The sequence below is a fragment of the Amia ocellicauda genome, chromosome 4 (genome assembly GCF_036373705.1).
Source record: "Amia ocellicauda isolate fAmiCal2 chromosome 4, fAmiCal2.hap1, whole genome shotgun sequence".
NCBI classification, from domain to species: domain Eukaryota; kingdom Metazoa; phylum Chordata; class Actinopteri; order Amiiformes; family Amiidae; genus Amia; species Amia ocellicauda.
In genome coordinates, this window is record NC_089853.1 from 32,976,223 (window position 1) to 33,003,828 (window position 27,606).

Genomic DNA, 27,606 nt, shown 5'->3' on the forward strand with positions numbered 1-27,606 from the left:
CCATTCATAGAAGACAAACTTGGCATGCCACAGAAAAAGGTACTTTCCCCTCAGACAATCTTTGATTTACACAGCTATCGCACAGACATAATGAAGACATTCCTATGCTGCAGTACTGTGGGACCATTAGTATACATTCACTAATTCAAACACAACCATGATTTGGGCATTGCCAGCAACCCACTGCATGACACAGCTTACAGTAGCAGCATGATATGTTTTAGTTCCCTTAAAAAATGTATACTAAAGCAAATTTCTGGAGGAGGGGGGTGTGACAGGCTGCTGTCTGTCACGGCACGGCTGCTGCTGATGCCCGCTGATTAGGTGCTCAATAATAGGATTTGGACTTCACCTTTGCCGTACCTACCTCATACTAGTTTAGGCACAAGAATGTCCAGCATAAGAGGACACTGCTGTTGCCGTCAGGATGCACTGAAGTCCAAGTTAAAGGGATTGGATTGCAAGATACCTGAAACAGGTATACATATATCAATGGCTTGCTGACTGAATATAACTGACAAAAAGACCAAGAAAATCAAAGTAAAGAACAAGTGTTTTTTGATAAGTAGATAAAACTCCCATTTGGAAAGCTTTATATAATTGTTTTAATGCTTTAAGTAATTCATCAATCCTCATCAATGTAGTTTTACATGATAAAAAATAACAATTTTTGGATAAGAATTTTGGAATTTACTCCAGTGCTGAGGGAAAGGGAAAGTGCAGTAGCATTTTCACATCAGCTATAGTCGCCTGAAAAAAAGGAAAATAGCTTGTTCCTTTAAAACTGTTAAACATGTAATTATATATGGTACTAAAAAGGATGTATGTGGCTTAGAAATAGCATGATAAGAATGCAGAATGAGTAACCACTGTCGGAAAGTCGGAAAGTCGGAAGCACTGCCCAAGGGGGAGGGGTTTCTACGGGCCTATGTGGCACTTGTCCTGCACCTGGTGTTTGGAATATACAGTGTTCAGTCCGGCAACAAAAATGTTGTGTCTGGTTGGTGTTGCAGCGCCCCCGTGTCCATAAACGTTGCCGAGTGGAGATGCACTTACAGCGGCGAGCCTGCTAGGTGCTCCACTTGTCACGGCTGCGTTTCATTTGTTGTGTGCCCCCTGGTGCAAACACTGACCGGCGCCCCCGGTGCACATTTCCCTGGTCACGCACATGTGCGCTTGGTGATGAGCTCCGCTATGGAGCCCCAGCCTCCTACCAAGTGCCACCACAATTGCCGCTGCATCTGGCGATCTCCCACTCCGGCGAGTTACGGTAGGGGTTCGGTGGCCCTGCGCAGGATCGCTTGAAATCCTGGGGTCTGTCAGACACGGTTGTAGCAACTATTCAGTCGGCGAGAACTCCCTCTACGAGGTCACAGTATTCCTACCGCTGGTGGATGTTTAGCACCTGGTGCCAAGACGGCGGTCAAGACCCAATTAATTGTCCCATTGGGGTCATATTACAATTTTTACAAGAGCTGTCGGACCAGGGTAAGTCCCCGTCTACGCTCAAAGTTTATCTAGTGGCCATCTCTGCATGTCATGTCCGGATTGATGGCGAGCCTCCTGGGTCTCATTTCCTGGTTGCGCAGTTTCTGAAGGGAGCTGGACGGCTGTGGCCTCCTTGCACCCCTTCACTGCCCGCATGGCACCTTGATGTAGTGCTGGACACACTTTCCCAAGCCCCATTTGAGCCACTGAACTCAGCTGAGCTGAAGCTAGTGTCACTCAGGACTTCATTTTTGCTGACAATCACCACTGCAAAATGCGTGAGCGAGTTACACGCCCTGTCCGTACACCCAATGTGTGTCCGTTTTGCGGGAGATGGCTCCAGGGTCACGCTACAGCCTAAACCAGCATTCCTCACAAAAGTGCTGTCTCTATCCCATGTCAACAGGCCTATTGAGTTGATGGCTTTTCATCCTCCTCCCTTCTCTTCGGAGCAAGAGAGTCGGCCTCACCTGCTCTGCCCTGTGCGGGCCCTCAAGTGCTATTTGGAACGCACTAAGGACATTCGGCACTCAGACCAACTGTTTGTGTCTTATGCAGCGTGGACACAGGGCCAGGCGCTTTCAAAGCAGCGCCTCTTGCATTGGATTGTGGACACTATTACCATGGCCTACAAGTCCACCGGGACCCTAGTGTCTAAACACCTGGTGGCCCACTGGACTCGAGGTGTTGCCACATCATGGGCCCTTTTTCAAGGCGCCCCCTTGGCAGACATTTGTGTGGCTGCAGGTTGGATGTGACGGGACCGGTCCCTTCCTTTGGGAATCTGTTGTTGGCTGCAGTCCAGCCCCAGTAGCCTACGGGCTCTGGCTCCTGATTTCTTCTCCCAGTCTGCCCCTGTTAAGCGCATTCTGATAGAGCTATTTGAACCATGTCTTTCCTATCCAACAGACTATGTCTTACAGTCAAGCACCCATGCGAACTGCTCCTAGACTTGCTGACAGCCTGTCGATGTGTTCCCAGGGTCTGTCATGCGGCCTACAGGTACATTGCCTTATGAGGCCACCCTGTATATAGTTAGTTCATTATTGCATTGTCTTGTGGTGGTGCACGTGTCTGGCTTGTACCCCGCTATATATATATAACATGTGCAAACAGCAGGACTGTGGCTCCATTCTAGCTTGTGTAGAATGGAGCTCACTGCCGCTGTTCCCAGCTGATGGTGCTCAAGTTGTTCTCGCTGCCTTGCTGTGTATATAGTTCCTTGGTCAGCAGGTCTGTCGCCCGCTCTGGCTGTGTGCCATAAAGCAAGAGACCGTTGCTGCTGTCCTCAATGGTAAGCACTTGAGCGGGCTCTCGTATTCCGCTGTGTACATAGTTCATTTGTCAGCACAGTAGAGCTAATGTTGCCCTGCGTCAGCTGGTCTAATCAGCAGGCGTCAACTGCTCCTGTGTTCCGCGGGTGGCGCAAGAGTTGGTTCCTGTGCCCTGTGGTGTATATAGTTCATTTGTACGACATTGTAGAGCTGGTGTGGCCTCACTCCTAGCTGGGCTAATGGAGCAAGTGGCCAATGCTTCCATGTTATGCGGAGAGTGCATGAACGGTTTTCCTGCACACCGCCTTTTTTATGGTTTGATTGTCATGGTAGAGCCTGCTGTTGTCCTGCATTAGCTGTACTAATAGGTGATAATTGCTCCCGTGTTACATGGTGGTGCATGATCAGCTTCCTGCACCCCACGATCTGTATAGTTGTTATGATAGCACAATGGATTTGGCCGCTGTGTACCATTCAGTGAATGTGATTATTTTTCCTGTGCTGCGCGGAGGCAGTGTGAATGTTCCTGCTACAATGCAGTATATACTGTTATGTCCAGCTGTGGCTACTCAGTTGACTAGCCAGCTGTGTGTTATTCAGTGGGTCTGTGGCCCCACTCCTGAAGGATCAGGGGTTCACTGCCATGTTAATGCACGGAGGGCGTACAAGTTGCTTGATTGCTGCACCATATATTGTGCAAGTAGATATACAGTCTCGTTCCTAGCTGCACTAGTAGAGCAGCCGGCCTTGCTATTGTAAGCGGAGGGTGTAAGAGTTTACCTCTGTAGCCCAGCTTTGTATATGCTGATTGCAGACAGTTCCTGGTAGCATATGACTGTGGTCCTCGCTCCTAGTGGCCACCCCTGGGCAGGCTCCCCTATCAGCTTGCTGCCACCTCCCTTCTTTTGTTATACAGTAACCCCTCCCCCTTGGGCAGTGCTTCTGACTTGAAAGATAACGATAGGTTGCAAATGCAACCATGTTTACCTGAAAAAGGAAGCACTGCCAAAGGGTTGCAAGGTGGCGCAGGAGTCCTAGCTCCTGGCAAAAGGGGACGGACCTGCGCTGATGTCACATTTTATGGAACAGGAAGTGGGAAGGGACCTGTTCTGAGTGATGTGCGCAGGGGCCAATGGCAGCTTTGATAGAGTGACGTTTTCGATCGGGTTCCTACGGAAGTGCGCAGAAACCCCTCCCCCTTGGGCAGTGCTTCCTTTTTCAGATAACCAGGGTTACATTCGCAACCGATAATTTTTTGGATGATATTTAATTATAGAACGCCTGTTCCTTTATTGGTAGGGAAAAGATCAGTCCTCAAAAATGCAAGAAACCTTTTTTTCAACATGTGGGTAAATTGCATAGGTCAAAAATGATGGGAAAAAAATGATGTTACCCATACAATAGGAAAGCAAATTCTTATTACATTACCACCCTTTTAGATTCAATATTTTACTATTTGTTTGACATATTGGCCATGGTGTACACTCTCTACCTCTATAAATCACAAAAATAACATCTTTATAGTCTACCATAATATATGTACGGGGTTTTTTCTAATATTTAACATTTTCCTTGTATTTTGAAGACAGACATTGATTAATCTCACCATGTTTGTCATTTATTTATCTGATCTTTACTGTGCTTTCTGCAGCTGTACTATACTTCTGCATTCTGTATTCTCTATGCATATGCTTTCTCCATGGTACAGAATACAGCAGCAAAAGCTTATCAGGAAAATGGGCACCAAGCAACAAATTTGTCCTTGGACTATTTTAACTTGTTTTTATCATTTCCCCCCTTTCCTTATATGTAGAATATCTCATGCTGCTTTAGACTACACCAATAGTATTTTGTTTTGTATTATTTCTTACAAATGCGGTACATTGATTTAATCTCATGCAGAGTATATTAAAGACAAAACCAAGAGTACACAATGGATCTGATCAGGACACTTAAACAAACCATCTTGTACAACTCAATAAACAAAACAAAACTACTGGTATTGGAAAGGTGGGCTTGAGAGAAGAAATCAATTGACTAAAGACCAGAACCAATAGGGGAACTGTCTTCAACAGAGTAATAGTAAAAGGAACTGAATTGTATACCAGCAAATCAACCAGCAAAACAGAATGGTAATTCATGAGAGACTGAAAATGAGAAGGATAGGAACCAGAGGTGTATTCCAGTGAAGCCAGGTTGATATTTGTATATGTTGATTTAACTATCGGAGATCACTGTACTTGTTGTTTTTTCCCTCAGAAATTACCTGGTAAGATTTACCAAAGTGATTTTTTCTGTATTGTAGTATGGGCAGTTCTGTGGGCAGAGAAACTCACTGAAGAACATTTTCTTATCAATATAATTAAAAATATTCAATTCTCTGACTGTCTGTCATTTATCCTCCAAAATGTCCAACTTGTCAGTTTTTCTTGGCAAGATGTAAACTTTAGAAATAAATACAATAAATGAAGGTATCTGAACTCTAAGGTAGCCCTTGTTAAACTAGAACACTATGACACTATGACTATTTAGACCACTTGGTCCTCGTCAGATTTACTCTATTTGTTCTTGACTCTCAGAGCACACGGACCTGATGCCATGATCCTGGTTGATGGCCAGCCTCGTCAGGCCAAAGGGGAGCTGGGTCTGTCACAGATGCTGCACATTGCCACGCAGATTGCCTCAGGCATGGTGTATCTGGCATCCCAGCACTTTGTTCACCGAGACCTGGCCACACGGAATTGCCTGGTTGGGAACAGTCTGCTGGTGAAGATCGGTGACTTTGGAATGTCCAGAGACATCTACAGCACTGACTACTACCGGGTGAGTCGCTTACTTCCGTGTGCATCGTTGGCTATTTGTTTTTAACCTATATATATATATATATATATACAAATATATATATTTGACAGTACAATTTGAGCATTTGTTGCTGAAAACGTTGAGTGATATCTTTAAGGTGGGCTGTAGTATATTGCTTGATTTACAGTATTTTAACAGTAATAAAGAGCACAAAACAGGACTGAAACACTGTATATTGTCGAGCATTAACATTTTATTATTTTATTGAAGGTAGTTTTAACAAGGTTTAAATTATTTCAATACACAGCAATTTCACACATTTACAACTGCGTTTTAACCTTTGATATTAATTTTAAAATATTACATTTTTGCTTGATAATACTGTTCAGTCATCTAACCTGTAGAAGATTTGTCCAGGATAGCACTGTTCCTTATATATATATATATGATTTTTCTCAAATACATATATAGCTATTATAGTCTAATGATACTGACACCAATGGAATTTTCTTTATTTAAAGTATGGCTCTGCATCACTTGCTAAAATGGTAGGAGTCAATGCAATTACATTGCAATGATTATGGGAATACAAACTGAAGCTAACTGCATACTGCAGGAAACATCAAGACAATTATTTTATACAAGAAGTGAAAGGATATTTTTATTTTTATTTCTGCTTTAAACTAAATAATAAAATAATTATTCAGTACACAGTTTAGCTTCGTGATGCTTCATTGTTTTTATTATTGTAAATGTAATTCAATTATAAACAAAGCTATGAATTTCTTTTTATGAAAACATATGAACGTTACATACTAAACCCCCATGATTTTAGCTTAAAACAATAATACGTTTGTACAGTATTTATAATATGTGCTATTAGAGTTAAACCGCAAATTGGAAGGGAAGCTACAAGAGGACGTTTGTAGATATTTATACTGTTGTAATTGCAGTGTTTTGCTTATTTTTAAAAATCAATTTTCATGTGAGAAACATCATATTTTTCATCCACTTCTCATTTCTCGTATTATATATATATATATATATATATATATATATATATATATATATATATATATAATGTATATTAGCAGTGCACCTTTTAATCAATATGGTTCATCTCTTCATACATTTCCTGAGCTTTGATTACATATTGGGGAATTGATACATCACATCCAGTATGAAGTTTACAGTTAATGGTATGCATTAAAAATGCATATTTTAGTGGCAGATAAATATGGTCAAAGCACAAATGTGAATAAGAAGCAGGCCTTTTGTACTGATGTTTTTTTTTTTTTTTTTTTCAACGGGTCATTCCTGGGGCAAAGGAAGGGGAGGATGAATACATATTTACATATTACACACATATTTTGGGTATTTTGTATTGTTTCTGATTGGCTTTGTTTGCTTACTGGTTAAAAGTAATGACACTACCTCTGCTGTCATAACTTCTTTTTGGTTTGGATTTCAGAGTGTTTTGGTTAATACAGTATTAGTTTAACAATTACTAATTTGGACCTTAGCTTTGTTGTTCATTTATTTATATTTAATTTATTTTTATTCTAACATAAACCAAACCTATTTAGATTGTTTACCAACCATAATCACCTTTATTGTCATACATACGTACCACCATGTGAATGTAGCTATTGACTATTGCAATGTTATGAAGATAGGATTCATGCATATTTTCAGTTGTATTGAAAGTTTCATTATTTGAGTTGTTATTAGAACAGTGGTTTTAGTTATAAAACTAAAAAGTTTTTTTAGGAACTTACGTTAAATTATAAAATGTTCTTTATTTAGAAAAATAAAATATTGATGCATCAGTTAATATATAACTGTACAATAAACAAATATGAAATTAGGTAAATTGCACATTTAATATATATAAGTTTGGTTTTGACTTTGCAAATATCTGATGGAGTTTTTCTCCAAATGGCTCCTTGTATGCTTTGCTATGTAAAGAGAATTGGTGTTTTTACATTTTCAGCAACACATTACTTAAATGCAGAGCAAGTAAAAAAGTGACACGTGAAAACACAAGCTGAGAGATGAGTGGGAAAATATTGGAAAACATCCAAAATTCTTCTTCAGAGGCCAAGACAAATCTTAAGAGTAAAGGGGAAAAAAACTTAAAGGAAGAATCATAGTGGTCATATATAATATATATATATATATATATATATACAGTGAGGGAAAAAAGTATTTGATCCCCTGCTGATTTTGTACGTTTGCCCACTGACAAAGAAATGATCAGTCTATAATTTTAATGGTAGGTGTATTTTAACAGTGAGAGTTAATAACAACAAAAAAATCCAGAAAAACGCATTTCAAAAAAGTTATAAATTGATTTGCATGTTAATGAGGGAAATAAGTATTTGATCCCCTATCAATCAGCAAGATTTCTGGCTCCCAGGTGTCTTTTATACAGGTAACGAGCTGAGATTAGGAGCACTCTCTTAAAGGGACTGCTCCTAATCTCAGCTCGGTACCTGTATAAAAGACACCTGTCCACAGAAGCAATCAATCAATCAGATTCCAAACTCTCCACAATGGCCAAGACCAAAGAGCTGTCCAAGGATGTCAGGGACAAGATTGTAGACCTACACAAGGCTGGAATGGGCTACAAGACCATCGCCAAGCAGCTTGGTGAGAAGGTGACAACAGTTGGTGTGATTATTCACAAATGGAAGAAACAGAAAATAACTGTCAGTCTCCCTCGGTCTGGGGCTCCATGCAAGATCTCACCTCGTGGAGTTTCAATGATCATGAGAACGGTGAGGAATCAGCCCAGAACTACTTGGGAGGATCTTGTTAATGATCTCAAGGCAGCTGGGACCATAGTCACCAAGAAAACAATTGGTAACACACTACGCCATGAAGGACTGAAATCCTGCAGTGCCCACAAGGTCCCCCTGCTCAAGAAAGCACATATACAGGCCTGTCTGAAGTTTGCCAATGAACATCTGAATGATTCAGAGGAGAACTTGGTGAAAGTGTTGTGGTCAGATGAGACCAAAATCGAGCTCTTTGGCATCAACTAAACTCGCCGTGTTTGGAGAAGGAGGAATGACCCCAAGAACACCACCGCCACCGTCAAACATGGAGGTGGAAACATTATGCTTCGGGGGGGTTTTTCTGCTAAGGGGACAGGACAACTGCACCGCATCAAAGGGACGATGGACGGGGCCATGTACCATCAAATCTCGGGTGAGAACCTCCTTCCCTCAGCCAGGGGCATTGAAAATGGGTCGTGGATGGGTATTCCAGCATGACAATGACCCAAAACACACAGCCAAGGCACCAAAGGAGTGGCTCAAGAAGAAGCACATTAAGGTCCTGGAGTGGCCTAGCCAGTGTCCAGACCTTAATCCCATAGAAAATCTGTGGAGGGAGCTGAAGGTTCGAGTTGCCAAATGTCAGCCTCGAAACCTTAATGACTTGGAGAGGATCTGCAAAGAGGAGTGGGACAAAATCCCTCCTGAGATGTGTGCAAACCTGGTGGCCAACTACGAGAAAATCTGACCTCTGTAATTGCCAACAAGGGTTTTGCCACCAAATACTAAGTCAAAGGGGTCAAATACTTATTTCCCTCATTAACATGCAAATCAATTTATAACTTTTTTGAAATGCGTTTTTCTGGATTTTTTTGTTGTTATTCTGTCTCTCACTGTTAAACTACACCTACCATTAAAATTATAGACGGATCATTTCTTTGTCAGTGGGCAAACGTACAAAATCAGCAGGGGATCAAATACTTTTTTCCTTCACTGTATATATATATATATACACACCGATCAGCCATAACATTATGACCAGGTGATGTGAATAACACTGATAATCTCGTTATCATGGCACCTGTCAGTGGGTGGGCTATATTAGGCAGCAAGTAAACATTTTGTCTTCAAAATTGATGTGTTAGAAGCAGGAAAAATGGGCAAGCGTAAGGATCCATGTCACATACGTTTGTTTGTTTTCAAATCCATTTATCTCTCTCTTCTTATTCTAAGGATATATATTTCCATGCTTCTTTGAGTTGTCTAGAGTTTGTGCCATTTTTGTATTCATTGACCAGGTTTCAAAGCAATAGGTGAACACTGGTAGTATGCACTGGTCAAATAATTTTCTCTTGAGGCCAATGGACATTCAGTCCATTCTTATTCAGTAGTCTTTTTCAAAATACAATGTATCCCATTTTTAATCTTCTGATTTATTCCATTAAGTTCTCCATTCATTTTGTGGCTAAGGTAGACAAAATGTCTACATCAACACAGCATAACCTTCATTACATAATCTTCTTAATTTGTATAAAGTGGTGGAGCATGACATTGGCTTTATTTTTGAGTCACATTTTCTAACATATGAGAGTCTATGAATGTGATGCTGTAGGCTGTAGCTGTTGTTGAGTATGTCACCTGCAAATTGTATATTCCTCCAATAAGATTCCTTTATATTCCCAGTCCAAAGTCTTTAACTTCAAGTGTTGCTGTAGTGAGTTTTGGAGAGGTTTTGTCTCCTTCATTCCTTTGCTGACCTTGAACTTGACATAGTCCTGATCCAGTCAAATCACTGATATGGCACTGTTGTAGATATATTTAATGAGATCTATGTATATTTCCTTGACATGTTGTATTTCTTAGAGCACTTATGACTGAACCTGTATAGACTGAATGATATAGACTCAAATGTTCTCTCATAATCAATAAAGCCCTGGCACAGGGGATGCTGATACACTCTGTATCTTTCTAAGGCTTCTTGGACAACTTGAATATGATCCATCATGTTATATTCACTTCTGAATCCTGCTTGTTCTCAATTAAATTAAATTAAATTCAATTCAAAAGAGCTTTATTGGCATGACAAGGTTAGACAAGTATTGTTAAAGCATTTACAGCAAATAACTAAGGTAACATAGATTAAGTACAAAAGATTACACAGGATACAGACTGTACATTTACAAGAATAATCATTAAAATAAAAATAAAATATATTTTAAAATAAATAATATTTTACATAAACCACATTTAAAGGAAGGAGAAGAGGAATGTTATAATACTCAGTTATAATGAGTATAATTTGGAGACATGGTTATGCGTTTGTTTCTACGGTTTCCCTCATGTTGTGGCAGTGTTATATATTCTGGTGCAATTTCAGCTGTCTCTTGTATTCCCCTAGAACTATTTTTAATTTGTTCTGTTTGTTTAGCAGGGGAAAATTAGGAACCATGTTAATTTTGGGGTAGAAGGTGTCTCAGTCCTGTTTGTATTTGACACAGTCCAGAAAAAAGTGTGTCTCTGTCTAAATCTCCCCATATCTACTCTGGTCACATACTCTGGCTCTGTCTACTCTGTCCAGGGCCCTGTAACACTCCAGCTTGTGTTGTAATAATAATACATTTTATTTGCGGATGCCTTTCTAGGCACTCAAGAACATCTTACACAAAACGTTGACCTATATAAAATCAATTAATACATGTTGTGTTTTAATGTGGTGTGCCCAATGTTAAATGTAGATGGATTTCATGACAGAGTGTATTCTACTGAGTTGAGAAGGGATGTGTTGCCCTGGCTGGTATAAAGCTCAGTGCTGTCAGTGTGACTCAGCTCACAGAGCTTCAAAGCCAGCTGGCTAATGGGGTCCCTTTCTGGGTTTTCCTCCAGCTGTTTTAGAGCTCTGTGGTGGTAGGAGTCTGGGTCGCCCTGCTTCAAGTGCAGCCAGTAATTGAGGGATCTTTTTTGGACTGTGAGAAACAGTGGGAATCGCCCGAGTTCAGCTCAAAATCCATTGATTATACCGTTTCTGTGGAAGTTCCAAAACAAAATTCCAAATGTAAGCTTTCTGCTGGACCTTTTTCCTACTTTTCATAGTCAGAGTTTAGAGGCAGGCCCCAGACCTTGCTGCCATACAACAGGATGGACACAATCACACTGTCAAAAAGTTTAGTCTAGATCTTTACTGATGCTTTCAGGTCATACATATTTTTCTTTATGGCATAATATGCTCTGCATGGTTTTTCGGCCAGTGTTTTGATGCCTAAATTGAAGTTCCCAGTAGAGCTGATTAACAGGCCCGGATAGTAGTAAATGCGGTGTGTTGCAGTGTGCTGTGTTTGTAAAAAAAAAAACGTTTACATCCCTGTCTTACTCCCCTACCATGGGAGAAGAACTCAGTTCTGCTGTTATTTATTTTCACACTATATTTGTTTCCTGTGTACATGGATTTGATGGCATTATACACCCTGCCACCTATGCCACTTTGTAGGATTTTAAGGTAGAGTCCTGGGTGCCAGATGGAGTGAAATGCCTTTTTAAAATCTACAAAGATTTTCCCTTTTTGTTTCTTATTTAAATGTTGATTTATGAGGGTGTGCAGGGTGTAGATGTGATCTGCAGTATGGGGTTTAGAAAGGAATCCTATCTGGCTTTTATTGAGGATACTGTGTTCTTGTAGGAAGGGCAGTATTCAATGCTACAGAAAGGCTTCCCCGGGTTACTATTCACGTAGATTCCTCTGTAATTATTGGTGTCTAATGTATTTCCCTTTTTTGTATTTTGGTGTTATTAATCATGTATTCCATGTCTCTTGAAAGTGACCAGTAGTTGATACTAAGTTGCAAAGTTTGACAAGGGCATTCTGTATTGCTGGGTTACTGTATTTGAGTATCTCATTGAGAATGTTGTCCTGACCACAGGCTACCGACCACCTTTTGCAGCAATTACACCTGCAAGTCCCTTGGGGTACGTCTCTAAGCTTGGCACATCTAGCCACTGGGATTTTTTCCCATTCTTCAAGGCAAAACTGCTCCAGCTTCTTCAAGTTGAATGGGTTCTGCTGGATTACAGCAATCTTTAAGTCATACCACAGAGTCTCAATTGGATTGAGGTCTGGGCTTTGACTAGGCCATTACAAGACATTTAAATGTTTCCCCTTAAACCACTTGAGTGTTGCTTTAGCAGTATGCTTTGGGTCATTGTCCTGCTGGAAGGTGAACTTCCGTCCCAGTCTCAAATCTCTGGAAGATTGAAACAGGTTTCCCCGAAGAATTTCCCTGTATTTAGCGCCATCCATCATTCCTTCAATTCTGACCAGTTTCCCTGTCCCTGCCGATGAAAATCATGGTGTTCTTGGGGTGATGAGAGATGTTGGGTTTGCACCAGACATAGCGTTTTCCTTGATGGCCAAAAAGCTCAATTTTAGTCTCATCTGACCAGAGTACCTTCTTCCATATGTTTGGAGAGTCTCCCACATGCCTTTTGGCGAACAGCAAACGAGTTTGCTTATTTTTTTCTTTAAGCACTGGCTTTTTTCTGGCCACTCTTCCATAAAGCCCAGCCCAGTGAAGTGTACAGCTTAAAGTGGTCCTATGACAGATACTCAGATCTCCGCTGTGGAGCTTTGCAGCTCCTTCAGGGTTATCTTTGGTCTCTTTGTTGCCTCACTGATTATTGCCGTCCTTGCCTGGTCTGTGAGTTTTGGTGGGCATCCCTCTCTTGACAGGTTTGTAGTGGTGCCATATTCTTTCCATTTTTTAATAATGGATTTAATGGTGCTCTGTGGGATGTTCAAAGTTTCAGATTTTTTTTATAACCCAACCCTGATCTGTACTTCTCCACAACTTTGTCCCTGACCTGTTTGGAGAGCTCCTTGGTCTTCATGGTGCTGCTTGCTTGGTGGTGCCCCGTGCTCAGTGGTGTTGCAGACTCTGGGGCCTTTCAGAACAGGTGTATATATACTGAGATCATGTGACACTTAGATTGCACACAGGTGGACTTTATTTAACTAATTATGTGACTTCTGAAGGTAATTGGCTTCACCAGATCTATTTAGGGGCTTAATAGCAAAGGGGGTGAACACATATGCACGCACCACTTTTCCGTTTTTTTTTTAACAAGTTATTTTTTTCAATTCACTTCACCAATTTTGACTATTTTGTGTATGTCCATTACATGAAATCCAAATAAAAAAATCAATTAAATTACAAGTTGTAATGCAATAAAATAGGAAAAACGCCAAGGGGGGTGAATACTTTTGCAAGGCACTGTACCCCCACCCAGCATAAATGTAGGGTTAGGTATAAAAACCTAAATTTTCACATCAGAGAATGCTTCACATCATTAGAAAGCTGAGGATACCAACCACTTGGCAAACAACACAACAGTGAAGAGTACACATGGGATTAAAGAGAAGCACATGTGTTCATTGAGGCCTCACTGCTGTCATACCTAGTTTCTGTAGAATTCTTGATTATTGCATCTGTGTTCGTGATTATTGTGCCATCATACTTTTTCAGGGCAATGATTGGATTTGTTCCTATTAGGAGTAGAAGTTTTTCAGTTTTGATGTGCCTACTATTTTCTATGGTTTCATTAAGTTATTGCAAAACTTTCTTACATTTTCAGTAATATTTTTTATTGCTGTTTTATGGAATTCACATCAATTCATATTTTATTTTGTGTCTTTACTTTATTTTTTTTTCCATGAATTATCTTGTTTGATGTGTTGAGTCCAGTTTCATGGTGTTACTCATGATTTTTTCACACATCTGTGATACATCTAGATCTTTTTGTTGGTCATGAAGTACAGTGAGGGAAAAAAGTATTTGATCCCCTGCTGATTTTGTACGTTTGCCCACTGACAAAGAAATAATCAGTCTATAAGACCAAAGAGCTGTCCAAGGATGTCAGGGACAAGATTTTAGACCTACACAAGGCTGGAATGGGCTACAAGACCATTGCCTAGCAGCTTGGTGAGAAGGTGACAACAGCTGGTGCGATTATTCGCAAATGGAAGAAACACAAAATAACTGTCAGTCTCCCCCGGTCTGGGGCTCCATGCAAGATCTCACCTCGTGGAGTTTCAATGATCATGAGAACGGTGAGGAATCAGCCCAGAACTACACGGGAGGATCTTGTTAATGATCTCAAGGCAGCTGGGACCATAGTCACCAAGAAAACAATTGGTAACACACTACGCCGTGAAGGACTGAAATCCTGTAGCGCCCGCAAGGTCCCCCTGCTCAAGAAAGCACATGTACAGGCCCGTCTGAAGTTTGCCAATGAACATCTGAATGATTCAGAGGAGAACTGGGTGAAAGTGTTGTGGTCAGATGAGACCAAAATCGAGCTCTTTGGCATCAACTCAACTCGCCATGTTTGTAGGAGGAGGAATGACCCCAAGAACACCATCCCCACCATCAAACATGGAGGTGGAAACATTATGCTTTGGGGGTGTTTTTCTGCTAAGGGGACAGGATAACTGCACCGCATCAAAGGGACGATGGACGGGGTCATGTACCGTCAAATCTTGGGTGAGAACCTCCTTCCCTCAGCCAGGGCATTGAAAATGGGTCATGGATGGGTATTCCAGCATGACAATGACCCAAAACACACAGCCAAGGCAACAAAGGAGTGGCTCAAGAAGAAGCACATTAAGGTCCTGGAGTGGCCTAGCCAGTCTCCAGACCTTAATCCCATAGAAAATCTGTGGAGGGAGCTGAAGGTTCGAGTTGCCAAACGTCAGCCTCGAAACCTTAATGACTTGGAGAGGTTCTGCAAAAAGGAGTGGGACAAAATCCCTCCTGAGATGTGTGCAAACCTGGTGGCCAACTACAAGAAACGTCTGACCTCTGTGATTGCCAACAAGGGTTTTGGCATCAAGTACTAAGTCGAAGGGGTCAAATACTTATTTCCCTCATTAACATGCAAATCAATTTATAACTTTGTGAAATGCGTTTTTCTGGATTTTTTTGTTGTTATTCTGTCTCTCACTGTTAAAATACACCTACCATTAAAATTATAGACTGATCATTTCTTTGTCAGTGGGTAAATGTACAAAATCAGCAGGGGATCAAATACTTTTTTCACCCACTGTATACTAAATCGATTCTTCAGTTCAGTACTCAGCTTGATGATTTCTGAGGTCCTTGGTGTCGATTGGCTTGTTTGGTTTCTTCATTAGTTTTCTTCTTTCCATTTCCTCAACATCTAACCTCTCTGTGGTTAGGCTTGTTGGGGAGGATAGAGATGGCAGACTGCTGACACAACACCGCAAACAGAACAACAGTAATAACCACCATGGTTCAGCAGACTGGAAGGAGTGCTTCATATGTTGTACATTTAAGAGCAGTTCCATAAATCCTACTTTTATTCTGTAGTGACAACAGGCATAGATGTGGCATCGGGCACTGCAAATTGTTGCATGTGTTGCTGAAGATGGGGAAAAAAAAAGATACAGCACCTCTTCAGGGCTGTATTTTAAATATATAAATATATATGAATGTATAAGTATATACAGATATAAGTTAACCACAGCATAAATAGTATTGAGAAAGCAGACGATGCAAAACATGGCGGCTCAGAATGTATTTAATAAAATGCAAGCCTTCATGACTACTGCGATCCTTTTGAATGATTGCTGAAGGAATATTGTGGCATTCCTCCTGCACTACAGTTTCTAATGCTGTTTGTTCTGTATGACTGAGGCTAGGCATGAGCTGGTCATGAAACTTTTTCAGTTCTAATCTCCTTGAACCATTTTGTTACACTGATAGCTTTGTGACATTGTGGATTGTTGTTTTGGTACATAGAATGCACCTCAGTAAAGAACTGTATCAATTATAGTACTTGATTTTATAGAAACCTTGACATTATATTACATACAGGCTGGTACACCTCAGAAAAAATAACCTACATTCAGGCACTTGAACACTGGTACAATCCACGTCTGGCTGAGGGAGGCATGTGTCATAATTTGTGGTCTGTTACTTAGAAAGCCAATAAACAACATTTAGTAACCATTTAACCTGAGATCTGATTTTATAGCACACCCACTGCAAAAGTAATGCATCACTTAATTACTTAAAGGTATCAAAGGCTGTTAGTTATGAAAACTTAGGAAATTCTTCTTCTCTTGGCATCCCTCACTTGAAATGATGTATTTTACATTTCTTATGATTACTGAATATTGACTTAGATATCAGTTACATATTTTTTAAGTTTACTTTATTCTAGTAATAAAGTTTATTCGAGTTGAAGTATAGTTTCCAAATAAGCTGAATGCAGACAGGGTATATCTAATGTCTAATATACATATTGCAAACATAGCTACTGGCTACCCTACTCTTAGTTCAGTTAAATAAACTTGAATATCTAATAGTACTATTATTTCTACAAGTAGTTATTTTTGTAGAGAGGGACATGTTTATGTGTTTAGTTAAGCTGGAGAGGATTCTACAAACACTTTTTTGTTTTATTGTGAAACAAAAGGTAAACATAAAAACATTAAATGTTGCATAAGTATACACCCCTGAGTCAATACTTAGAACCATCTCTTCCAGCAATCACAATTGCTAATCTTTTTGGGTAAGTCTCTACCAGCTTTGCACATCTGGTTTCTATAATTTTTGCCCATTCTTCTTGGCAAAATTGCTCAAGCTCTCAAGTTGGATGGGCACTGTTGGTTAACAGCAACTTTCAAGTCTTGCCAATGATTGAACTGAGGTCTGGTCTTTGACGGGGCCATTCTAGGACACTCGGCTTCTTGTTTTTAAACCACTCCAGTATAGCCCTGGCTGTGTGTTTAGGATCATTGTCTTGCTGAAAGGTGAACCTCTGCCACAGTCCAAGCCTTGCAGCCTGTAGCAGATTTTCCTATATTTGGCGACATCCATCTTGCCCTCAATCCTGATAATTTTCCCAGTCCCTGTCATTGAAAAGCATCTCCATAACATGCCACTGCCACCACCACCATGCTTTACTGTGGGGATCGTGTTTTCAGGGAGATGAGCAGTGTTGGCTATGTGCCACACATAGTATTTTGCATTTATGACAAAAAGTTCAAGTTTGGTCATATTTGTGCACATATCTTTGTCATGTCTTCCACATGCCTTATGGCAAAAACCAAATGGGATTTGATGTGAAAGATTTTCAGGAATTGCTTTCTCCATTCCCCTCTTGCATATTTACCAGCTTTGGAGCACCCAGGTAATATTTGATATATGGCCAGTTTCTCTACCTTCATCAGAATTACCATTGGCCTCTTGGTGGCTTCTTTGACCACCAACGTCCTTGTCCAGTTGTTTCTGTGGATGGCCTGCTCTAGGCAGTCATTGTCGTGCCATATTCTTTCCATTTTTTATAGTGGATTTAACTGTGCTCCAGGGAATTTTCTAAGTTTGGGATATTTTTTTATAGCCCAGCCCTGACTGGTGCTTTTCCAGAACTTTCTCTCAAACTTGTTTTAAAAGCTTCATAGTGTGGTTCTTTGTATATGCTCTCTGACATACTCTGGGGCCTTCCAGAAACAGGTGTGTTTAATCTGAGATCATGTGACACTTTAATTACACACAGGTGGTTTCTATTCAACTAATTATGTCACTTGGCAATTGGCTGCAGCACAGCTTATTTAAGTGTTAATTAAAAAAAAAAAAATCCCCAATATCGACATTATATAATACTTTGTGTAGATCAGTGACAGAATCAAAATTAAAACAATTTTAGTGACAGACTGTAACACTACAAAATTTCAAAAATTCCTTGGGGGGTGAATGCAATCCACTGTATATGGGTCAATCTCCCAGAACATACATTTAACATGTTATTATGTATTATGTTCTTGTGTTTTTTAATTATTAAAATGCTTCATCTAAAGACATCTGTATGAAAAAAGATAAAAAGCCAGCTACATTTTGTGCTAGTGGCATGTTTTTACCACCACCGCTAGGGTCTTGATTGGCACAAAGACACCAAACAGGTGTACAAAGAGTATATAAACAAATATTATCTTGTGTTATTGGTTATGTGATATGTTCATTTAAACATATCAACAATGTCTGCATGCATCTGTTGGTGTTCATTAGAGTCTGAATTGGTGGATGTCACATTTTAAAAAAGGTGCATGTTGCAGCCATATTTGGGTATGTGTTTCATTCTCTTGCACATCCAACATAACATTTTGCTACCTGTTTGAGTTATTTAGAATTTATTTCTGATATTTTGCTGCTATAGACTTGCACAAAAAGGTGAAACAGTGAACAGTGAATTTGTTAACAAAATATGGTGCTTGAGATCTGTGGTTGCGTTTGTGTAGCTGCTCCACCAATGGGATCTTTGGAATTGTGAAGATCTGTGGAGAACTGAACGTGACCTGCAACAAACACATATAAGCACACAAACAAAAACCTTTTCATTGTAATTAAATTGTATCCAATATGACAAGACTCATGGCCACTGGAAACCAACTTAAATTACCTTAAATTCAATCAAATTCAAAGTCAATCTCTTTTGCTGACAGAAGTCTCTGTCCTAATCTGAATTACAAATGAGACACCTCAAACAAAATCACTCGTTCCACTCCTTGCACATAGTAACTCTTCTAAATGTAACGATAGGTTGCGTATGCAACCCCGGTTATCTGAAAAAGGAAGCACTGCCCAAGGGGGAGGGGTTTCTGCGCACTTCTGCGGGAACCCGATCGAAACTTCACTCTATCAAAGATGCCATTGGCCCCTGTGATCGTCACTCAGAACAGGTCCCTTCCCACTTCCTGTTCTATAAAACATGATGTCAGCGCAGGTTCATCCTCTTTTGCCGGGAGCCTGGACTTCCGTGCGACCTTGCAACCCTTGGGCAGTGCTTCCTTTTTCAGATAACCGGGGTTCCATACGCAACCTATCGTTATCTTTCAAGTCGGAAGCACTGCCCAAGGGGGAGGGGTTACTGTATAACAAAACTATTGCAAGGGAGGAGGCAGCGAGCTGATAAAGGAGCCTGCCCCGAGGTGCACCGCTAGGGGACCTCGGCAACACAACTCCAGACAGTAACCTCAGGGGCCCCGTAGGGCCACACCTGAGCCGTCCAGGAGCGAGGACCATAGTCACGCTCTACCGGGAACTGTCTGCAATCAGCATATACAAAGCGGGGCTACAGAAGTTTACTCTTATGCCCTTACAAGAGCAAGGCCGTCAATTGGGAACAGCGGCAGTGAACTTCATTCTACAATTTTAGAATGGAGCCACAGTCCTGCTGTTTAACACATAATACATATATACACATATACACATCACGGGGTGCAGGAGCTGGCTCGTGCTCTTGTAGAAATTGCAATATGACCCCGATGGGGCAATTAATTAGGTCTTGACCGCCGTCTTGGCACCAGGTGCTAAACGTCCGCCAGTGGTAGGAATACTGCGACCTCGTAGAGGGAGCTCTCGCCGACTGAATAGTGGCAACTACTGCGTCCAACAGACCCCAGGCAATCAATCGCTCCCGCTCAGGGGCCAGGCCCAGAGCTGGAGGAGGCCCGGATTGGGGTGCCAAAGCGTGCCCTGCACCTGGGACAACAAGTCTGCTCTCACTGGGAGCTGCCAAGGCTCTCCGTGGAGGAGGGGATCAGGTCCGTGAACCAGAATCTGTGAGGCCACCGCGGGGCTATCAGTAGAACTGTCACTCGTTCTCTCCTGACCTTCTCCAGGACCACCGGGAGAAGGAGGAATGGTGGGGACGCGTAAAGGAGACAGCACGGCCACTTGTGAGCTACCGCGTCGATCCCTAGGGTTCCTGAGCGGTCTTGGATGGAGAACCATAGTGGGCAGTGTGTGGACTCTGCCGAGGCAAAGAGATCCACGTCCGCCCTGCCGAACTGGCTCCAGAGTTGTTGTACCACAAGTGGGTGGACGCGCCATTCTGAGACCGTGGGGCCTCCCCGAGAGAGGAGGTCCGCCGCCGTGTTGGACAGGCCTGGGAGGTGAACTGCTCTGATGGAGCGGAACCGTGGTTGCGCCCACAGAAGCAGACGGCATGCTAGACAGTACAGTCTGTGCGACCGGAGACCTCCTTGCCTGTTGATGTAGGCGACCACCGCTGTGTTGTCCGTCCGGACCCACATGTCTGTCCCGCAGGACTGGCAGGAAACAAGACAGTCCAAGGAGTACTGCTTGTAACTCCAGGATGTTGATATGGAGGGCCCGGGCGGGCTCCATCCACCTGCCTCGGACTCCACGTCCGTCGCAGACTGCTCCCCAACCCTGCTTGGAGGCATCTGTCGTCATGACTGCTCGATGGTAAACTGGCCCCAGGGGCACACCGAGGGTCAAATTGTGGGGGCTCCGCCACCAACGGAGCGCGTGCTTGATCGCGGCGAGGGTGCATCCTGAGAGACCTGAACCACCACTGCAACTGCCTCACCTGGAGGATGCCGAGGGGGAGGGTCTGTGATGCAGCCGCTAGGAGGCCTGGGCTGTGGCCTGGGAGCCGCGGTCGGGGGGCCTCCCCGCCGGCGAGCTGCCCCAGACGGCCTGCGTTGCTGAGCCTGAGGTGCCACCGGGTACACTCGGGCTAGCTGCAGGGACTGCTCCCTCTCCTGGAGGGTGCGCGAGAGCATCTCCTCCACAGAGGGGCCAAAAGCCCGGCGAGATAGGGGCGTCCATGAGGCGAGTCCTGTCCGCCTCAGGGACCTGCCGTGGCTGGGACAGCCAAAGCTGGCGGCGCGTCGCCACAATGGCTGCCAAGGATCGCCCTGTCGCCCTTGCCCCCGGCGCATCACCGTGACCAGCTGATCCGGCGCCGCCGCTATCTCCGAGATAGGGGGCGGGATGGGTGATGTGCCATGTTGCTCCGAGGGCTCCGGCAGGCTTTCCGTATTTCGGAGGTGAGCTGCTTGGGCTCCAGGATCATACGCCCTCTGGAGCAGCATCTCCGTGACACGACACTGCCTGTTGGGGCAGGCCAGGTCGCGTGGCTCCGCGGACAGCGGAGGTAGGGAGACGAACGTGGCTATGGTGGAATTTACACAGGGAAAAATCCACCAAGCCCGCTTCTGCCGCGCCTTGGGTCCTGGCATAAGCCTCCCCTCTCCTGGCTAGGGCGGGGGCTGTTGCCGGATGGTCCCAAGTAGCCCTCAGCTTTTCGAGGAGGTCAGGCAGCAGCGGGAGGGCCCGTGTGGGCCGCTGCGCATGCTGACCCCTCTCGAACCTGGAGCGCGGCGGGGCAGGATCAGAGGGCCAGGGGAGCTTAAGAGACTCCACAGCCCTCTGGATGACTGCCCAGAACTCCCTGTCCTCCCTGAGCAAGGATAGCCTCATTGCGCTCTCTGTCTACTGAGCCTGACCTCCTTTGCCGACGGTGCGGTGGGGAGGAGGCCAGCAAAGACTCAGAAGAGGGGGAGGGAGCCCGGGTGCGTTGCTCCACCGCTCCTCCTCATCGTTCACGTGCACGCGCAGGCGCGGCTGTCACGGGGGGGGCAGCTGCCATGGCAGGTGCGGGAGCGACAGCCGGCTCAGCAGCGGGAGTAGGTGGGGATGCCGGCGCAGGAGGCACGGGTGTCCCCAGCACTACCATCCTGGAGGAGGGGACGGAGGGGCTCGGGGAGAGGCGGAGATCCAGCGCCCCCGAGGCCCCCCCGTCACTCGCCGGAGTGGGGAGTCGCCAGGCGCGGCGGCGAGTGAGGCGGCGCCCGGTATGATGGCGGACCTCCAGGCGCGCCGTAGCGGACCCAGAAGTCGTGGCCAAATCGCGCCCAGACAGACAGGGCATAAGACTTCCCCACTCCAGGCAGGCAAGGTGCGGTGGCCGCAAGCGGCACAGTGGCGGGGGCGAGAGGAGCTAATCGCAGAGCGCCGAGTGCACACGCGCGTGCACAGGGAAACGTGCAGCAGAGGCGCCGATCAGTGTTTGCACCGGGGGCTCACAACAACTGGAACGCCTCTGCAACAAGTGGAGCGCCTAGCGGGCCTGCCGCTGTAAGTGCGTCTCCACCCAACAACGTTTATATACACAGGGGCGCTGCGACACCAACCACACGCAACCTTGCTGTTGTCGGACTGAACACTGTGCATACCAAGCACCAGGTGCTGGATACAAGCACCGCGTTGGCCCGTAGGCTTAACCACACAGTGTGTGCCGGGGTTTTCGGGGACACCAGGTGACGTGGAGTCCGGGGTCCGCGGGGGCCGAGGGTAGTACACCAAAAGCCGTAGCAGGATTTAAAACCGAGGCACGCACTCAAGGATCGGGAGAGCTAGCAGTGCTCGTTCTCGGCGAACCGAGAGAGCGAGATCTCCTACAGCCGCAGCCACGGGCTGTAGTGCGGGCGCAAGCCGGCGGAGGAGCACCTCACGCGGGCGAGATCTCTTACGACATGCGGATTTTACTGCCGCTGCTAGGGCTCCTGCTGTGGAGGAAAAAGCCCTGTGGACAAAAAAACAACACAGCAAGCAGTTGGAATATATATAGCACTATATACACACGACTATTATTTTTAAAAGGCTCTTCTTGTGAACGAAACTGAAACCGAAAGCGCAGTCGGACCTCCGGTGCGCTGACGGGACAGAATCGGGATTAGCTATCAATAATAACTAAGCACACACAAGACAGAGACGATGGTGAACAACACTATGAAGTGAGCCAGCCAGCCGAAATACGCAGTTTGAATGTTTATTACAAACACAGACACAGAGAGCTTACGTTCCTGAGTCAAGCGAAGAGGCAAAAGAGGACAAACCTGTGCTGACATCACATTTTATAGAACAGGAAGTGGGAAGGGACCTGTTCTGAGTGACGAGCGCAGGGGCCAATGGCAGCTTTGATAGAGTGACGTTTTGTTTGGGTTCCCGCGGAAGTGCGCAGAAGCCCCTCCCCCTTGGGCAGTGCTTCTGACTTGAAAGATAACTAATTTTTCCACCAACAGTAGGTTATTTATATATGCAGAATAAATGCTATTACTGGCAAATGCAAAAGAATAGTTCCCTTTGAGTTTTTAACAAACGTGATTTTCGAACCATACTAATTTTTTAATTACTGCATAACACTGCATGCATTCTTATACAATTTTTTACTAAACCAACCCCATATTTGTGTGGTTATATGCATCTGATAATATATCATGACACTGTAGTTTCTACTCAATACTACGATGGGTAACAAATAGTAAATAACTATCTAAAAGTTTTTTTTTCGTAATCAATTAGGATTTAATTGTTAGAACTATCATATTTATTTTAAATTTTTGTATGCAATCTAACAATGTATGTTAAGATATGTACTAATGTTTTGTTTTTTGGAACTATTGCCAAGTTGGTGATCACCCTCAGTGGTACATGTTTTGGGAGAATGACCCATATATCACCATCAGCCTATATCGATCCTCATCAAAAATGTTTCCACTTGCTTCAGTCTTGCTTTTTTCCATGTTACACCTGCGAAGTTTATCATATCATTTTCCATTTTTTTATGTAGCCGTCTTCTAGGTATTTTTTCATCTCTTGGTATTCATTCAATAGCTTCATTTGTCTATCTTTGATCTGTTCTCCTTGCTTGATTTATTTTTATTCCAAGAATACATCGTTCTATTCTTCTTTGTGTTGTCCAGTTTCTGTAACATTTTTGTGTTTAGTGACCAGATTTCAGAGCCACAAGTGAGCACTGATAGTATGCATTGATCAAATACTTTTCTCCTTGAGCATTATGTATACATAAGTCCTAGTATGAAGCTAGTCCTGTAGCCCAAAGAATACAAACCATTAAAACAAAACAAACAACAATTATATATAAACTACATTAGCGTAATAGCAAGAAAATCATTACTTACTTGTATGTTTCTGATGTTAATCAGAATATTGTTCATGGCACTAAACAACTGCTCACATTTGACAATGAATATTATTATTAATGCATACAAGCACGATTTTATTCTCTCAGGTTCTTTTTTGTCCTAATCTGCAATCTCATAGACTTTTTCATGAAATCCATTTACTGCTTTACTTCATAAATCTTAAAGAAGCTATTTAATTGACACTTCAAACAAATATGTGGATTACATGGCTATTTAGATTAATAATACAGTTCTATGTGTTTCAAGGGCTCGTTACTTTATTTTCATGTTTGAACATCTCCAACACACAATCTGAGGAGCATGTTTTAAGCATTCTGTATCGTGCTAGGTGCTAGAAGATATCTAGTGTTTTTTTTTGCTTAGGCTGACTACAGGCTATGAAGTTTGTCAAAGAATGATTTCATGATGACTTATTTCATTAACAACATCTGCAAGTAATTTGAGCTGGTATTTACTACAATGGCACACTACAATTTCTAGAAACAAATCTAACAGGGTGACTACTACTGATTTTCATCATAACATATTTGTTGCTTTCTCCACTGCAAAATAAACAGAATTCTGTGAACAATACTACCTAGTCAATCCACTATCATGGATTGTACTGTTAGTAGTATCAGCCAATTGGACTAAGTCAAAAACATATTACTAGCCTTATCAGAGTTTGGAGAATCAACTTCCATGCAATTTTTTTTTTGCTTGCTGTAAGCTGTAATTTTCATATTATAATTGCCCACTGATATTGCGAGAAGCACTTACAGGAGTAGAAATTGTCGCTTTTCATCATTCAGCATAATACAGTATAAATTATGTATACTTACAAATGAAGGAACATGCATTTGTGTTATCTGTTTTGAATCAAACAGGTAGCAGATTTGACTGACCTTCCACATGTATAGCACTATAGGTTACAACGTACAATACCATTGCACCATTAACATGCTTCTGGAGTCTGTGGAGGCTTTTCATCATGCCTTTAACATCCATAGAAGCAGGAGCCTTACTGCAATCTTCCATTCATTTCCATTTAATCAGAAATTAACCACTGTTTCTTCCCAAATCTCTCACACTTGATTGACTTCAACCATGGGGGTGAGGATATGGATGCGACAGAAACATAGCAGAACACTTTTTCCTTTTTTACTAATAGTATTATTTGTTTCATGTTAAATATATATGTAGTTTATTAGTATTGCTTCAGGTTAAAATATTCTAACAATTCTAACAATTAACTGCATATATTTAGTGCTCTAAGAGATATTGGTATGACAGACCTGCAGCTTCAAATTCAAGAACTCTCAGATGCAAGCAACAGGGCTTAAAATGTTAAACAAAATTAATGTTTAACAACTTAGTTAAAATAAGAACACTGAAGTAGATCAACTGATAAGTCAAAGGTTATGTCTACCTTGGACAACAAATCAGTGCAAATAGAGATATAATGGAAGAAATCAAAAGAAAAGTGAAAATGGAATGGTGTACATTTGGAAGAAATAGCACTCGAAGCAACCGAAGAGAAAAGCATTTGATCAATGCACACAATCAGTGCTCACTTACGGCTCTGAACACTAAAAAAGGTACAAAAACTGCAGTTGATACAAAGAAGCATAGAAAGATGTATGAAAAAGGCACAGCAGATGGGAATAAAACAAATAAAAGTCCTTCAATATCCCTTGGAGCACGATTACTTAAGTGGAAGGTGTAAGACATCACCAAGTTCTGCCTAGATCAGGCCTTCCCTACAAACTGGATGACCAAGTAAGAAGGAGACTGATCAGAGAGGCTACCAAGAGGCCAATGATTACTTTGAAAAAGCTATAGGTTTTGATGACCATGACTGGTCAAAGTGTTCATGTGACAACAATATCCCAAGCACACCACAAATCTGGCCTGTATGGTACTCAAGAAAACCTACCTTGAATGACGTTTGAAGTATGCAAAAAAAAAACAATTGTGTTGAATTTTCTCCATTTGTACAAGTGTATTTGACTGGGGACTGATTGAGGCCAAAGTCTTTAACAATGGTTTTGTAACCCTTTCCAGCCTCATGATCATCAATAACTTTTTTCAGAGGTCCTTAGATATCTTAAGAACATAAGAACATGAAGTTTACAAATGAGGGGAGGCCATTCGACCCATTGTGCTTGTTTGGTGTCCATTAATAACTTAAGCGCTATTCAAACTGAAATGCCGAAAAATTGCAGGCAACGTTTGCCTGCTTTTTTCCCATTGCACCCCATTCACACTGGCTTTGAATGCCAGAAAATTGCCGGCAAGGATCCATTCACACAGAAAAGAGATTGGCGGGAAAAAATGCTGTAGCCATGTGAATGAGACATTACAGAAGCCTGTGGATTCGGAGAGGAGACAGAGACCTATATTCTGGATGTGTTTGTACAAGTTTGATAATTTCCCTGTTGTGCCAGTTTCCTTCCATCACTACACTACATTACATAGAGTCATTTTTCATTAATTTTGTGGCTTATTTGTACTTTTGTTTGTGTGAGAAGATAAGTGTTACAAATAATTGCTGTAACAAATAGTAGTAAAATACTCCTAGATGGATATTTAGGGGATGTCACACTACTGTGTTATTGTATATTTTTATATTGGCAAAACAATCACCTTTCGGCAGCACGTATAGTAGACTATTGCTGTGTTCAATAACTGTATACAGTAGACAGTTGGATGTGTTCACTATTCAGACTATTCAGAAAATTAATTGCTTTGCTGGTCAGTTCTGCGCACATTCTGCATAATGTGAACGCACCCATGTATAATTTGTTTGTATCAGAAGTAGACTGTCAAATGTTTTAGACTACTGTGTGTAGTTACTTTATTGCCATCATATGTAATTGTTTGTGTACACGTTATGCTGTCATTCCTTATGCACTAATACAATGTAAAATATAAATATCCAGTGTTTTATTAATACAAAATGAACCAAGCTCACTTGATTATTGCAATATGATCTGAGTCCTGAGAAAACACGGAAGTGAACCATGAAAATGAACCCGAGTTCGAGCACGTTTGTACACAAGTCAAGTGTGAACAGCAAGCACACTGATACATTGTTTCAAAGCAAACTAACCAAACCAATTTCATTTTAAATGAACCCAGTGTGAGGGGGTAACACGTTTGCCTGTATAGATATATTTTGCATTATGTATTGGTATATAACATCTGACGTGTGACAATAGTTAGCATTATATATGCCAACCTGTTGGTTCATTAATAACACTCAGAATTACTGTGACTATATTATTTTCAACCTCTGCCCTTTCTAATGACCTGGTCCATTTCTCATTATGGTCACAAGTTTTTGTTCAAAGGTGGCTTAACCTTGTTGTGTTGCAGTCACAAAAATGCGCCCCTATTCTGATTGATTACTTCCTGGCAATCATTTTCCTGCTCCATTCACACAGACCCGTTG

The 27,606-nt window shown here is 42.4% G+C and overlaps 1 protein-coding gene across 1 annotated transcript in view; it reads left to right on the top strand.

Moving 5' to 3' along the window:
* LOC136748303 (NT-3 growth factor receptor-like) overlaps positions 1–27,606 on the top strand; it is a 383,972-nt gene that overhangs the window by 329,881 nt on the left and 26,485 nt on the right. Inside the window, exon 16 of the mRNA XM_066701924.1 lies at positions 5,342–5,585. Within this exon, the coding sequence (XP_066558021.1) occupies positions 5,342–5,585 (244 nt within the window). The remainder of the gene's footprint in view (positions 1–5,341; positions 5,586–27,606) is intronic.